At 51.6% G+C, this 13,572-nt stretch overlaps 2 protein-coding genes, 1 long non-coding RNA gene and 4 other non-coding genes across 13 annotated transcripts in view; 5 read left to right on the top strand and 2 right to left on the bottom strand.

Annotated features, from left to right (window-relative positions):
* The window catches only part of LOC110139525 (uncharacterized), a 38,213-nt gene extending 34,539 nt beyond the window's left edge, over positions 1-3,674 (bottom strand). For all 7 annotated transcript variants that reach the window (XR_011487900.1, XR_011487903.1, XR_011487904.1 and 4 more), the window contains exon 1: positions 3,485-3,674. This is a non-coding gene — a long non-coding RNA (uncharacterized lncRNA). The remainder of the gene's footprint in view (positions 1-3,484) is intronic.
* Positions 3,675-3,704: 30 nt separating this feature from the next.
* RPS8 (ribosomal protein S8) lies at positions 3,705-6,353 on the top strand. Its single transcript, XM_020897456.2, has 6 exons — positions 3,705-3,794; positions 4,215-4,321; positions 4,751-4,850; positions 5,233-5,408; positions 5,622-5,751; positions 6,186-6,353. The coding sequence occupies exons 1-6, from the start codon at positions 3,791-3,793 to the stop codon at positions 6,293-6,295; spliced, it is 627 nt and encodes a 208-aa protein (XP_020753115.1). The 5' UTR covers positions 3,705-3,790; the 3' UTR covers positions 6,296-6,353.
* Positions 4,053-4,132, top strand: LOC139035352 (small nucleolar RNA SNORD55/SNORD39). Its single transcript, XR_011488015.1, has one exon. It is a non-coding gene; the product is annotated as a small nucleolar RNA SNORD55/SNORD39 (small nucleolar RNA).
* Positions 4,570-4,673, top strand: LOC139035355 (small nucleolar RNA SNORD46). The gene has a single exon (XR_011488018.1). It is a non-coding gene; the product is annotated as a small nucleolar RNA SNORD46 (small nucleolar RNA).
* LOC139035354 (small nucleolar RNA SNORD38) lies at positions 5,471-5,540 on the top strand. The gene has a single exon (XR_011488017.1). It is a non-coding gene; the product is annotated as a small nucleolar RNA SNORD38 (small nucleolar RNA).
* Positions 5,998-6,068, top strand: LOC139035353 (small nucleolar RNA SNORD38). Its single transcript, XR_011488016.1, has one exon. It is a non-coding gene; the product is annotated as a small nucleolar RNA SNORD38 (small nucleolar RNA).
* Positions 6,354-8,600: 2,247 nt separating the features above from the next.
* Positions 8,601-12,649, bottom strand: BEST4 (bestrophin 4). The gene is made up of 9 exons (XM_020897375.2): positions 12,497-12,649; positions 12,310-12,404; positions 11,485-11,718; positions 11,171-11,325; positions 10,697-10,774; positions 10,032-10,217; positions 9,848-9,928; positions 9,583-9,737; positions 8,601-9,439 (listed from the first exon to the last, which is right to left on the bottom strand). Exons 1-9 carry the CDS (start codon positions 12,646-12,648, stop codon positions 9,172-9,174), a joined length of 1,404 nt encoding a protein of 467 aa, XP_020753034.2. The 5' UTR covers position 12,649; the 3' UTR covers positions 8,601-9,171.
* Positions 12,650-13,572: the final 923 nt, after the last annotated feature.

Genomic DNA, 13,572 nt, shown 5'->3' with positions numbered 1-13,572 from the left:
TATAAGACTGTGTGAATTGATTCTACCTCTTATAACTTTGCTGAATTAGTTAACTAGCTCAAATAATTTTCTGTTGTTATGTTTATGTGTGCTCAGTCATTCAGTCATGTCTGACTCTTTGCGACCCCATGAACTGTAGTCTGCCAGGCTCCTCTGTTCATGGAATTTTCCAGGCGAGGATACTGGAGTGGGTGGCCATTTCCTACTCCAGGGAATCTTTCCAATCCAGGAATCAAACCTATGTCTCTTACATCTCCTTCACTGGCAGGCAGATCTTTACCACTGTACCACCTGGGTTATAGTAAGTTTTATATATAATATGATGTGATCTGTGTTCTGTGAATAGACAGTTTTAATTTTTCCATTCACACATGGATGTCTTTTATTTCTTTCCTCAAGATTCTGGGTAGAACTTCCAGTATACTACTGAATAACAGTGGTGAAGACCAGCTTCCTGGCCATCCTGATTTCAGGAGTGAATCTTTCAGCCTTTAACATTAAGCATGATGTTTGCTATGGCTTTGTATACTACTCTTTTCCATACTAAAGAAATTTCCTTTTATTCCTACTTTGAGTGTTTGTATTATGAAATAGCACTGGGTTTTTAAAAATATTTATTTAGTTGACTGTGTCAAGTCTTCATCATGTCATGCAGGATCTTTCATTGCAGCAGCTGGGCAGGCTCCAGAGAGTGCAGGTTTCAACAGCTGTGGTGCACTGGGCTTAGTTGTTCCTAGTTACTCCAAGGCATGTGGGGTCTTAGTTCCCAAACCTGGGATTGAATCCCCAGGACTGCAAGGAGGATTCTTGACCACTAGACCACCAGGGAAGTCCCAGCACTAGATTTTAATGTTCAAGTAACATAGACTAGTTGATGGGGTGGACACTGGCTTAGGTGGATAGAGTCAGACCATGGTGAGTGGGGGTGGGAAGTATTAGTCCCATTCTCTTCCAAGCTGCAGACTCATCTTTTCAACTACTTGCAATACGGATAGCACCTATATGTCCCACAGGCAATTCAAACTTATCCTAAGATTGACTTTCTAGAAACCTGCCTCTCCTGTGTTTTCTAGTGGTATCACTCCACCATTAATGTGTTTTCCCAGGGGAGGAACCTCATGTTGCTCTTCTGTCATCCCTATAATCTAGTCTATCACAAAATCCCATCACCCAACAAGTGTACCTTGATTCCAACTTCCCCTTTTTATGTCCAACACAATTGCCTTTTCTTGTACCAAGGGACTGGGGATAGAGAGATGTATGACATATGTGCACTGTATTCTTTTAAGATTTCAATCTACTGGTAAAACCCATTGAATACAATGTAGTAAGCAGAAAAATAATTTGCCCAAATATTTGAGTACCACTCAAAATATTTATTGAGTACTTATTAAATGCCAGGCATTATTCTGGGTGTTGGAAATACACTAGTGAACACAGTTCCTACTCTCATGCTTACTATAGTGGGAAAAGAGATAATAAGCATGTAAAAACAATGTTAGTATAGTGTTGCTACTTTGCAAAGCAGGCTCAGAAAAGGTAAATGAGGGCTAGGCGTGGTAGTGAGATTCTGAGCAGAGACTTGAAGTGAGAGAGGAAGCCAAGCTAAGACCTAGGTGAAGAGCCTTTTCAGTCAAGAGAAGGAAAGCCGGAGCCAGGAACAGCAGGGTGAGAGTGCCTGCAGGCGAGGGAGGGGAATGGGTAGGAGATGAGGTCAAGTTGATAAGGCAAAGAGATAAGCAAGGGTCCAATACCCCTGGGTCTCCTAGGCCATAAGGAATTTAGATTTTATTCTGAATGTGCAGGGAAGCCATGAAAGTTTGAAGATACAGAAGAGAGAATGGAATAATGCTGGGAGAATCCTTTCAGCATGGGATGGGACAAGGATCTGGAGCCAAGTGCAAAAGAGTCTCATCAGGCAGTTTTACTTATTGAAAAACTTCCCTCTGCTTGAGTTTCTCCTCAACCACCAGCTAGCTTCTCACCTCCTCTTTAAAGTCATACTTCTTAAAGGAATTATCTACATATATGGTATCATTTTAAATTTCCTCTTTGAATTTGAAAAATCCGGTTTCAAATTTTTCCCCACTCCAATGTAGCACTCAACCGAATAATCACTAGTGAGAGTTGGACTATAAAGACAGCTGAGCACCAAGAATTGATACGTTTGAACTGTGGGGCTGGAGAAGACTCTTGACAGTCCCTTGGGCTGCAAGGAGATCAAACCAGTCAATCATAAAGGAAACCAGTTCTGAATATTCATTGGAAGGACTGATGCTGAAGCTGAAACTCCAATACTTTGGCCACCTGATGCGAAGAACTGACTCATTGGAAAAGACCCTGATGCTGGGAAAGACTGAAGGCAGAAGAGGATGACAGAGGATGAGATGGTTGGATGGCATCACTGACTCGATGGACAGGAGTTTGAGCAAGCTCTGGGAATTGGTGATGGACAGGGAAGCCTGGCATGCTGCAGTCCATGAAGTCTCAAAGAGTCAGATACGACTGAGCTTACTGAACTGAACTGAGTCCTCCTTTTAACTAGATGTCACAGTAGCATTAGGCAATGACCTCACCCTGTGGCTGGCTTTCCTCTGGCCACTCTAATTGCTCCCTCCAGCTCCTTTTCTCTACCTGGCCTTAAATGTTGCCATTCCTCAAGCCCTGGTCCCAGACCCTCCTTGTGTACAGTATTTCTTTGTGTACCACCAGTTGGCCCACTACTGTATGCTGATGGGGTCCGTGAACTAAGAACTGTTTTCCTGTTTTTGTTTTTTAATATTTATTTATCTGGCTGTACAGGGTCTTAGTTGTGGCACTCGGGATCTTTAGTTACCGCGTGCAAACTCTTACTTATGGGATGTGGGATCTAGTTCCCTGACCTACGTGGGGAGCACAGAGTCTTAGCCACTGGACCACCAGGGAAGTCCCGGTTTTTGTTTCAAATGCTGGGAGAAAAAAAATCAAAAGTATGTTTCATGACAAGTGAATGCTAGTATCCCTTAAATTTTATTGACTCACAGTCACATCCATTCGTTTCCTATTGTCTATGGCTGTGTTCACACTCCAGCAGCAAAACTGAGTAGTAGTGACACAGAACCTAGAGCCCACAAAGGCCAAAGTATTAACTCTTCGTTTCCAAGAAGTTTTATGCTTTCTCCCTAGCTTCCATTCATTCTGGTAGCTTTGGTTACCACGTATATGCCAAGGATTCCCAAAGCAGCATCTTCGGTCCAGATCCCTTCTCTATGGATGACCAGACATGACCACCCAGCTGCCTGTCATTCCCACGTGCAGGAGTCACCAAGAGACCAGAATGAACAAGACCAGACCAGCTCCTACCTCAGCGTACCCCCTTTTCACTAAGTGGCACCAATATCCATCCAACGGGTCACACTTCTTGACACACCTCCCTTCCCCTAAATCAAACGAAACCAAAGTCCCCCTCTACTGTCTTCAACGCACCCGCACCCACAGCTCTTACCTAAAACGGGTCTTTTCCAAACGTAAATAAAGCCAGGCAACCCTCGCCGGCGTTTGTGCCCTGGAAGCGGAGGCGCTCACGCACACCCGACACCGCGAGATTCCCGCACGGCCCTCCCCCGCTGCCCAGCGTTCTCAGGACCCCTAAGCCCGAGGCCTCGTCGCCGCCTCAGAAACGTAAGCAACACCGCCCTCCCGCCCCAAGCCGCTCTCTGCGGCGCCCGGAAGATACGTAAGGAGGCGGGGCTACGTTTTACAAACCGGACCGTGACGCGCTGCGTTTTCTCTTTCCAGCCAGCGCCGAGCGATGGGTGAGTGGCGCTCTGCTTCGGGGCTGGGATCGGGGAGCGAGCTCAATCCGGCGCCATCCTGCTTCGGGGCCCAGCCGGCAGCGCGGGCGGCCGGGCCCTCGGGCCCCCGGACACGGAACCCCCGCGAGGAGGGTGGTGCTTGGGCTTGGGCCGCCGGGACCGTTCCAGGGGCCATTCCTGGAGCCGCAGGACTCGGGGCCGCGAGCGACACCATCATGGCTGCCGGGGTCGGGACGGGAGGGTCTGGGCTGCGACGCACGTGCATGATGACACCTTGGAAATGCTGTGATCTCCCGACTGCGCTGTGGGGGAGCTAACCTTGGAGAGCTGAGCGTGCGGCCGCCGGCGTGGGGCGTTGGGCTGGCGGCCTCGGCTCCGGGCTCCCTGGCTCAGGCTCCCGCCCCCCACTTCCACACGCAGGCATCTCTCGGGACAACTGGCACAAGCGCCGTAAGACCGGGGGCAAGAGAAAGCCCTACCACAAGAAGCGGAAGTATGAGCTGGGACGCCCCGCTGCCAACACAAAGGTGCGTGCGGGTCCTCACCGCCCGGGAGGTCGCTTCTGCGGGGTCGGTTGAATCTTTGTGGGGCTCTGCGAGTTGCTGTGGGGACTAGGCGATCTCCTCGCCTTCGCGTGTTGGGTCGATACTGAGAGATTGCATGGAGACTGCCCCCGTGTCCTAGTAGTACCTGCAAGGGCGCCTGGAGAGTGGGCTCCTCAGTGCACCGAGCCTTAATTTTCAATGTTTGGAATCGGGCTTTCTCTCTTGGAGGTGACTGGAATGATGAAAAAGTATCCTTAGGCGTGGCTGTGGCCGTCTTGGTCACCTATGTGCCACTTGCCAATGCTAGGGTTTGTCATAGTTACACTGACTGTTACCTCCGTCGCGCCCGGGTTCCCTTCTCTGTCTTGCTTCTCCTTGATAACCTAGTTCCTGCCTCCTTGTGTTTTCTAGATTGGCCCCCGCCGCATACACACAGTCCGTGTGCGGGGAGGCAACAAGAAGTACCGGGCCTTGAGGCTGGACGTGGGGAACTTCTCCTGGGGCTCGGAGTGTGAGTGAAGCCCTGCAGGCGTGGGTGGGAACTCAGCACCTAATCCTTGTTTTCAAGCTTCATTAAGTGCTTTTAGCAGAAAGTCCATGGCCTGGACCAAGATACTAAAGTTCTCCTGTTGAACAGCTTTGAGGTTGTGGAGACTTATCTCCAATCCTGTCCTGTCTCTTAACTCTCGTATAGCCTTAGGGATTGGGACTGAACCTGGAGACAGTGTGTGGGTGCCAGCCACCTCTGGAAAGATAGGTTTGTGGAAGATGAACTGTTGCTCTATGGCCCGATGGGGGTTAGAGTTTCCCTTCTTAGGCCTTACTAGGGTGGGAATGGAAGATTGTTGGCATCAGGTTTACTTGGCTTGATTCTGGATTTCTTCTGTGAGCAGGTTGTACACGCAAGACAAGAATAATCGATGTTGTCTATAATGCATCCAACAACGAACTGGTCCGTACCAAGACCCTGGTGAAGAACTGTATTGTGCTCATCGACAGCACGCCGTACCGACAGTGGTACGAGTCCCACTATGCACTGCCCCTGGGCCGCAAGAAGGGGGCCAAGCTGGTGCGTGTTTGGGGAGCAACTTCCTGTAGGGGTGCAGGGGGAGGCCAGCTTGATTCTAACCTTCTTGTGATGAAAACTCCGTCCAGTTCTGCTACTGAAGGGAGAGAGATGAAAGCCTTTAGTGCTGAGGAAGGTGGCAGGGCTGTGGGATGTGACCTTCCTGAACTAGGATTTGGCGAGCCCCTCTAAGCCATCTGTATTTCCTTTATTCAGACTCCTGAGGAGGAAGAGATTTTAAACAAGAAACGATCAAAGAAAATTCAGAAGAAATACGATGAGAGGAAAAAGAATGCGAAAATCAGCAGTCTTCTAGAGGAGCAGTTCCAGCAGGGCAAGCTTCTTGGTAAGATGACTTCTGCATTTAGGGGAGGAGGCATCTCAAGATGCGGTGTGCTCTCTGGGGGAGGCTAGAGAGTTCACCGGAAGGGTTTGATAATAGCACACAAGCACAAATCAGAGTATTTGATCATCTGGTTAGTTTGAAGGGGAAATGGAAGATAGTGGGCAGAGCCCATAGGCCTGAGCTTGGTCTGGGCCTCTTGAGTTTGAGGAGTATCTTGAGAAGTCTGTGTCCAGGCTGAGGGGATTGTCTCAGTGATGAAAACTTTGTCCAGTTCTGCTACTGACTTTCAAAGTGATGATAAAGTATATCTGAGGAGACATCGGGCTTCGTATCTGCCCCCAGGATACCTGGACCAACGTGGGCACTTAAGGGGATGCATAGGTGTGGGTAAGGCCACAGTGTCATTTTGCTGAGGACCACATACTCTCTTCCAGCATGCATCGCTTCAAGACCAGGCCAGTGTGGCCGAGCAGACGGCTATGTGCTAGAGGGAAAAGAGCTCGAGTTCTATCTGAGGAAGATCAAGGCCCGGAAAGGCAAATAAACCCTCTTCCCTCCTGTCTTAGCTCATCTAATAAAGGCATATACTGTTCTATGCCGTGTTCATGTTCTGAGAATACTTCATTGTTTGGCACACTATAGAATGCCCCAACTCCCCCTGCCTGAAGGCCAGGCCTGTTATGGGGCTGTGACTCTAGCAGGAGAAACACTTCTCACTCCTGAGGCTGAGTTTCAGTGGCAACAGGGATGTGTTGTGCAGGCTGAGCAGAGGCTATGAGGGAGGTAACCCAGCTTGGGGCCCCTGCAGTATTGGGCTGTTGACTGGACCATCATTGTAACCAAAGCCATGTTGCCTCCCTAAAGTTTTCTTAGAGACCCTGTATACAGACTTTGGTTTTGGGTGTTGCTTTTTTTTTTTAGGATCCTGGTCTAGAAACCTTGAAATTGTGTTCTACATTTTTGCATTGTTGAGCAAGTTATACACATCTTAATTTTCTCTTGAACTCTAATCCTTTCCCTTTTCCTTACTCAAAAGTCAAGTTTGTTAAAATTGTTGAATCGGTTTCTTCAGCTTTCCCTTTTCATAGTTCCTCAGTTATTTGATTGTAGTAAATAGTGATCTTCTTAAGACAGGTTAAATCTTAGGTCATCCTTGGGTCATAACTCGCACATCAAATGTCACCAAATTTTGTGTGGCGCTAGTGGTAAAGAACCTGCTCTGCCAATGCAGGAGACAGAAACAGGTTTGGTTCCTGGGTTGGGAAGATCTCCTGGAGGAGGGCATGTCAACCCATTCCAGTATTGCCTGGAGAATGCCATGGACAGAGGAGCCTGGCAGTTTGCAGTCCAAGGGTTGAAAAGAGCTGGCAACTGAGCAGAAAGCACAACTGCTGCTCTGGTCACTGTTCTGCATCCTTGTTTGCGCTTCTGTTTCCTCTAACACAACCCCAGCTCTCTGTGATCATTTTTTTAAGCTTCTCTTGGATATGAACCATTTTCTTTATTAAATTTGTTAAAATAATGCCTTTTTTTAAAATATTTATTTAGCCAAGTCAGGTCTTAGTTGTAACATACCAGCTTAGCAGTTGTGATGGCGTGTGGGCTTAGTTGCCCCACAGCATGTGGGATCTTAGTTCCCCGACCAGGGATCAAACCTATCTATGTCTCCTGCATTACAAGGCAGATTTTAAACCACTGTACCATCAGGGAAGTCCCTACAATACTGCTTTTAAATAGCACTCGCTTCCATGCCATATCTTTGCCTCTATTTTTTTCCTTATTTGCAATAACTTTTGTTTATTTGCTTATTTTGCCCCCCTCTATTAAAATCTGTCTGGGAAACAGGTAACCGTTTACTGCTGTATCTCTAGTACCTGGAAAGAGGCACAGCAATATACCATTCAAATATGTACTAAAGTTCTAAAGAAAAGGTTTTGTCCAATTTAAAGTGGTTGAAAAGTACTTGTCTTAAATGAGCTGCAAATCTAAATTGGTTCATCAACTTGACTAATTACAGACTCTGTAATGCAGACTTCTGACTAAGCAGTCGGAAAAGGTGGACCACTAAGACCAACCCTTTAAAACCTCTAAAACCGTTGACTCTGGGGAGACTTGACCTCTGCCTTCCCACCCAGTCATCTGACAACCTGGTCATTAGCTGATGTTTGCTCTGAGAGCTGTGTGTTGGACGTGGCACAGCAACAAAAGAGCCTTGAATGCATCTACATCTCCACTGCTCTCCCTGATGAGCACTCAACCTGAAGCAAGACTTCCTCGCTCAATCCTGTGAAACACTTCCAGGTGCCTTCTGAGTGAATGGTGACCACAAGGTGCCTTTTCTGGACAGTACAGGTTTGTCAACCAAGGCTGAGAAAAGTTCAGTATCCCATCACCCAGCAGGAAAGTGGAACCCAGCATTGTAATCCTGTCAACAATGCCAGAGGCTGATGTCCTCAAGCTCTCCCTACATTCTTCATGCCTTCCGTTTTGGCACTTGTTCTCCTTTGGCTTTAACATTCAGCTTTGGCATTCACCAATTGCTTAGAAGGCAGGAATCTTAGAGAAACCCAGTTTAGCAACAACTCTAGTACTCGGTGGGGCTGTTTTCCAAAGGCCCCTCCTTACTCCCATCAGCTGAGTGCCCCAGCCCCACCACAGAGATGGACCTGCAGTTTTCACCCCTTAAATTGTCCTTTCTCGCTGTTTGGTGGGAACAGAGAAGGGCTTGTTCAGATGCTGCAAGTCTAGGCTGGGTGCCTTCACATCTCAGTGTCAGCTTCCAGGGCATACCCGCAAACCCTCTTTTTTTCCCCAAACCCTTATCTTTAGACCACTTCAGAGTGTGCCAGTTCAGTTTTAAGCAATTTTAATTGCACAAATAATATTACATTCTCATTGTAAACAAATTGAACATAACAGATAAAGTACCCAGTATACACTTTGGCCCCTCTTCAGGGTGAGGTTATCAGAATAAGGTATATCCTAAACATCTTTTTATGTAACCCTGGGGGCAGCAGCAGCATTCCCTGGAAAACTACTAGAAATAGCAAATTCTTAACCTCTCTCCCAGACTTGAATCAAATGCTGGGGGTGGTACCCAAGACTTTTTAACCAGCCCTTCAGTGATAACTGATGCTCCCTCAAGTTTAAGACCTGGCCTAGCCCCAAATCGCAGCGGAAATAAACCTTGCACCTGGGCTCTAGTCCTCTGTGCCTCGCCCTTGTGCCCTAGCTTCACCTCCAAGCCAGCGTGGAAGCATCCCCTACCCTGATTCAGGCCCTTTTGCCATCAGGGGCAGTCCCTAGGTGCCCGGGCTTGGTGCACGGGGGAATGCTGCTCTAATAGCTCCGCAGGGCCCGCAAAGTGGGCCGGGGCGGGCCTGCGGGAGGCAGCTGCACGGCCCGCCCCGCCCGATTGGCTCAGGGCTCCTGGGTCTCGTCCCCGGACCCTGAAGCCTCCTCCTCGATGCGGTCCGCTGCCTCGACGTCGCCGCCCTCTTCGGCCCGGAAGCGCAGCAGATGCGGGGTCCGGGGGGCGCGGATGCGGCCGAAGTTCCGGAGGCTGATGGCTGGCGAGGGAGCGCCTACGCCCAGGAAGCGGCCGAGCAGCGGGGTCTGCGCGGTCACCGGCCGGGCTGGCCCAGGGGACGCCTCCACCTGCAGGCTCTGCTCAGGGTCGTCGCTCATGCTGCGGGCAGGCAGGAGGGCTGTGTGAGCCTCTGACAGCAGGGGGACCGGGAGGAACCGAGTCCTGGGCGCCCGGAGGGTGGGCGGGGAACTGGAGCTTGGCCACTGACTCAGGTCCTGCCTCGGCCGGCGTGGACTACTCACCGCAGGTTGAAGGTGGAGCCCAGGAAGGAAGGCCGCAGCGACTCGGCCACCGTGGCCACTGTGTAGGGCGGCTGCGCCGAGTCCTCATCCCAGTAGGCGTCCTTCTCCGTGGGAGGCAGGTTCTGGTACATGTCATCCACAGAGAGCAGGGATACCTGGGAGCAGCAGGTCACAAGAATCCCCTTCTCCTCTGCGAACCCGGACTGAGAGCTGGCAAGGAGGGAGAACCCGACTTCCAGGGAGCTGCCACCAGACCCTGAATCACCTGCAAGTTGCGGTCTATAAGCTGGTTGGTTTCAAAGTCGTCATCATCCTCACCAAAGGGATTGATGATCTGCTCTGCCACCTGCAGGTGGTAAGAGAGTGTTTTCTGGGCTCAGAGCCCTACTTTCTAACCCCAAAGTGTGGGTGGGTCCTCGGTCCATTTCTCCACCCCCTGAAGTGCCCACCTTGAGCCAGCCAGCATAGAAGAAGAACTGCAGCAGAGTGGTGAGAGGCACATACATGTCCAGATCGCCTACGGCTGGCCCTGGCTCCAGAGGCTCCCGAGGTTTGGCAGCACCTGCCACTGGCTCCACGAACTGGCGGCCCACCAAGGAGAGGGCAAAGAAGGAGTAAACCGCTATGGTCACCACCTGGAGGAGGGGATGCCAGGCTGAGTGGGACAGGTTAAAATGCTGTCTCTGCCCCGAGGGTCAGTGGTAGATCTAACAAGTAATTAAAATCTGTAGCGGGGACTTCCTTGGGGTTGAGGTCCCAATGTAGGGGGCCCAGGTTCCATCCCTGGTCAGGGAACTAGATCTCACATTGCTGCACCTTGAGTTCGCATGCACCAACTAAAGCTCCCCCGTGCTGCAAAGAAGACCCAACCCAGCCAAATAAATAAATATTTTAAAAAATAAAAAATAAATACATGTAGCAAGGTGTGGCAGCACCAAGTCAGAGGGGATCATCTTAGTGGGGGTCCAGAGAGGCTTTGAGGATGAGCCTTTGGCTATTTAGTGTCTCACTGGACTGAACTGCCCCTGGGCAGGTACCATCTCTAGTTCTCAGTGTCACACACAGCACAGGACATTCAGTAGGCACTGGGGCTGGGGAGGTGAGAGGCAGTTACTTGGGTGTAGACGAGGGGGATGCTGATCCAGTCATAGTGGAAGAGCATGCTGCACTTGGCCCGGTACTTGTTCAGCTCCTGGTGGAACAGCAGGAAGACGAAGTCAGTGGAGATAGAAAGGAAGAAAGGAGAAGGGGACGGGGAGTCCAGTACACATTTAGGCCTGGGCTAGGTCTCATTCTGCTTTCAGAGGTGTTGTCAGGCTGGGGTGCCTGTGATGGAAGGCAGTTTAGCACAGTGACTGCAAGGATAGACTCTGGAGCCAGAAGCTCTGAGGATGAATCTCAGCTCCACTAACTAGCTGTGTGACTTGGGCAAGTTTTTTTTCCCGCTCCTTGCCTCAGTTTCCTCACTTCCTCACACTTGCTGCGCTACATAATCGACCCCATGTAGGTGTTAAGCACTGAAATTATGATTGCAGTATGCAAAACTAGGGGGAGGAGGGCAGATGGACCCTGTCCTAGGCTGACTCACTTCCAGGAGCAGGCAGAGAGCAATGTCATCACGGATTCGCCCGTCCCTCCGGGCCTGGGCTGCCAGATTGGTGAACCAGACGCAAGGAATCCAGTACTTATTGAAGTCAGATTTCAGGCTCTCAAACTTTTTCCTCTCTTCCTGGGACATGAAACCTGCAGGGATGAAGAGAAAGGAATGAAGTCTCATCCTTGGCCTCCAGGACTCAACGCTCTGGGTCCCTGGAGCTCCCCCTGGTGGTCAAACCTCCCCGCCTAGGAGACCCTCGGGGCAGGTCCGGTCCAGTCCCTCCCAGGGCTCCCTGAGCGCGGCACCTGCGTCCACCACGTGCTCCATGGTGGGAAAGCGCTTGAGCACGCGCGTGCTGACAGAGCGCAGCACCAGCACCGACGCCAGGTTGGCGTAGCGAATGAGGGTGCGGCGCAGCAGACGGCCACGCTGGTCCACGCCGTGCACGGTGGCCGAGATGACGCACATCAGCTGGTCCGGCAGCGGGATGCTTGTGTACTGGGCCCACCAGCGGTTCACCACCATGGTCACGTAGAAACCTGGTCGCCGCCGTGGGTAGTGGGGATGGGAAGGGAAGACGGAGGGCTTGGAAGTCAGTGTGTCCTGCCCGCAACCAGAACGCCTGGTCCAAGCCAGGTGGAACAAAGGCAGGGGGAAGGACTCATTGACTCCAGCACCCTGCCTCGCTTGTCGGAGGGACAACCTCATCCTCTGATTACGCCCTGATGGACCAAACTAGGCAGGGAGAAAGAAGACTGCAGACCTCCTCAGGCAGAAGAGACGTGATGGTTCAAGTCCAGACAGTGGTTAACTATGAGCCCCGCTTCCCATGAGGGTGCGAAGGGAGGTGTCACCTCTCTCCAGTTCTGCTGCAGGACCCAGGGGGCTGTGAGGCCAGCAGCAGGCTGGGGCTGTGTTTGGAGTGAGGGTCGGGCTGGTGATAGGCAGGGCCTTGTCCTCTGGGAATCCTGGACCTGGCACACAGCTCCCTTGTCTGCTGAGCCTGCTCTGGTTGACCTCCAGATGTGCCACTGGGCCAATTCTGACCCTCAGAGCTAGCAGCCCAGCCCAAAGGTCAGGAAAGATGGCTAGGGGGCTGCAAGGGAAAACCCATTGTCCTTTGAACTTACCCAATACAAAGGACAAGGGGATGAGGTCCGCAGAGCGGTTGCAGTATCGGGCCACCTGAGCGTACACGTGCTTCTGCTCCTGGGTCAGCAGCAGCCTGGGGAAGGTCAGGTGGGGCCTGAGTTAGAGGGAGGTGGGCAACCTAGTCCCCTGCAGGCCAGCCCTGAGACCCTGCCCTCACCCTCGCACCGGTAGGTGACGCTGAGCAGAGCATACAGGGCGATGAAGAGGAGGAACTCCTTGTAGAGGAGCTTGTAGATGCTTCCCCGCCAACGGAGAAGCAGGCCAGAGAAGCCTCCGAAGCGGGCCTCCGCCACTTTGAGGGTGTAGGAGACCGTCATGGTGCTGGCAGCCTGGGGCAGAAGGTCGTGAGAGCTGCCCTTGGAGCTGTCCTCCCCCACGAACCTTCTCCTTAGCCTGCCTTCTCATCACCCAGCTTAGGTCCCCAGGTAACCTCCCACAACTCTGGTCACCCCCCGACCCCAGCCTTCATCCTGTCAGTAGACCAAGGGGAGGAAGCAGACAAGCAGACAGAGAACACCCCCAGCCCCCTAGGACTCAGTGGCACGTGGGTCAAACCAGGATGAGATGGGGCAGAGGGGAGCTGAGAGCTACATCCTCTCCTGCCTGAGGCTGCCCCAAGCTCCTCTTCCACTTGCAGGACTAGGAGGAACCCCTGAACTGCTGAGGACAGGAGACTCAACTGTAGCCCAGCCCCACACACTGTGGGGTCTTGCTCTCAAGGCACAGGGCACTCTGACCCCCACCCCATACCTACCTACCTGCTCTGGACAGCAGCCTGTGCTGAGGAAGGGGAACTGAGCTAGCCTTCACCCCACAACACTTAAGTACCTCCTGGGTCCATAAAGTTTGGCCGGACTGAGGTTATCATTGATGGATTGAGGCTGTCACCTGGCTTCCCCTGGTGCTGGGAACGGCTGTGTCTTCCTGTGCCTGCAGGGCTGGGCTGGCTGTTGAGTGCTATAAATGCCTCTGCATTGACCCCACAGCTCACACCATGTCCTTGGAACCAAGGTGACAGAAATGACTGTCCCACGCTCCAGGTGAGAAGACAGATGCATGATAAAGTGTTATAACAGCTGCTGATGGCAGAGACTGACAAGTGACAGGCACTGTGCCAGAGCACCACTCCATCAAATCTCTGGCCTGTCCTGGGAAGCTCCCTCCCCACGCTGTGAGCTGCTTCTCCCTGCAAGTGGTTCCTGAAGAGAGAACGCAGGGAGAGGTGGTTAGGACCATAAGTT

Source organism: Odocoileus virginianus, chromosome 5 (genome assembly GCF_023699985.2).
Source record: "Odocoileus virginianus isolate 20LAN1187 ecotype Illinois chromosome 5, Ovbor_1.2, whole genome shotgun sequence".
Classification (NCBI taxonomy): Eukaryota; Metazoa; Chordata; class Mammalia; order Artiodactyla; family Cervidae; genus Odocoileus; species Odocoileus virginianus.
This window is presented reverse-complemented; position numbering and strand designations above follow the sequence as displayed.

Excerpts from the sequence above, each read along its gene's own strand:
- RPS8 (XM_020897456.2), top strand. Across the intron at positions 4,322-4,750 it reads GCCCCGCTGCCAACACAAAG|ATTGGCCCCCGCCGCATACA; the intron begins GTGCGTGCGGGT and ends TGTGTTTTCTAG. Across the intron at positions 5,409-5,621 it reads GCAAGAAGGGGGCCAAGCTG|ACTCCTGAGGAGGAAGAGAT; the intron begins GTGCGTGTTTGG and ends TCCTTTATTCAG.
- BEST4 (XM_020897375.2), bottom strand. The coding sequence starts at position 12,648 with ATGACGGTCTCCTACACCCTCAAAGTGGCGGAGGCCCGCTTCGGAGGC. Across the intron at positions 11,326-11,484 it reads GGAGCACGTGGTGGACGCAG|GTTTCATGTCCCAGGAAGAG; the intron begins GTGCCGCGCTCA and ends TCATCCCTGCAG. Across the intron at positions 9,738-9,847 it reads TTATAGACCGCAACTTGCAG|GTATCCCTGCTCTCTGTGGA; the intron begins GTGATTCAGGGT and ends TGCTGCTCCCAG.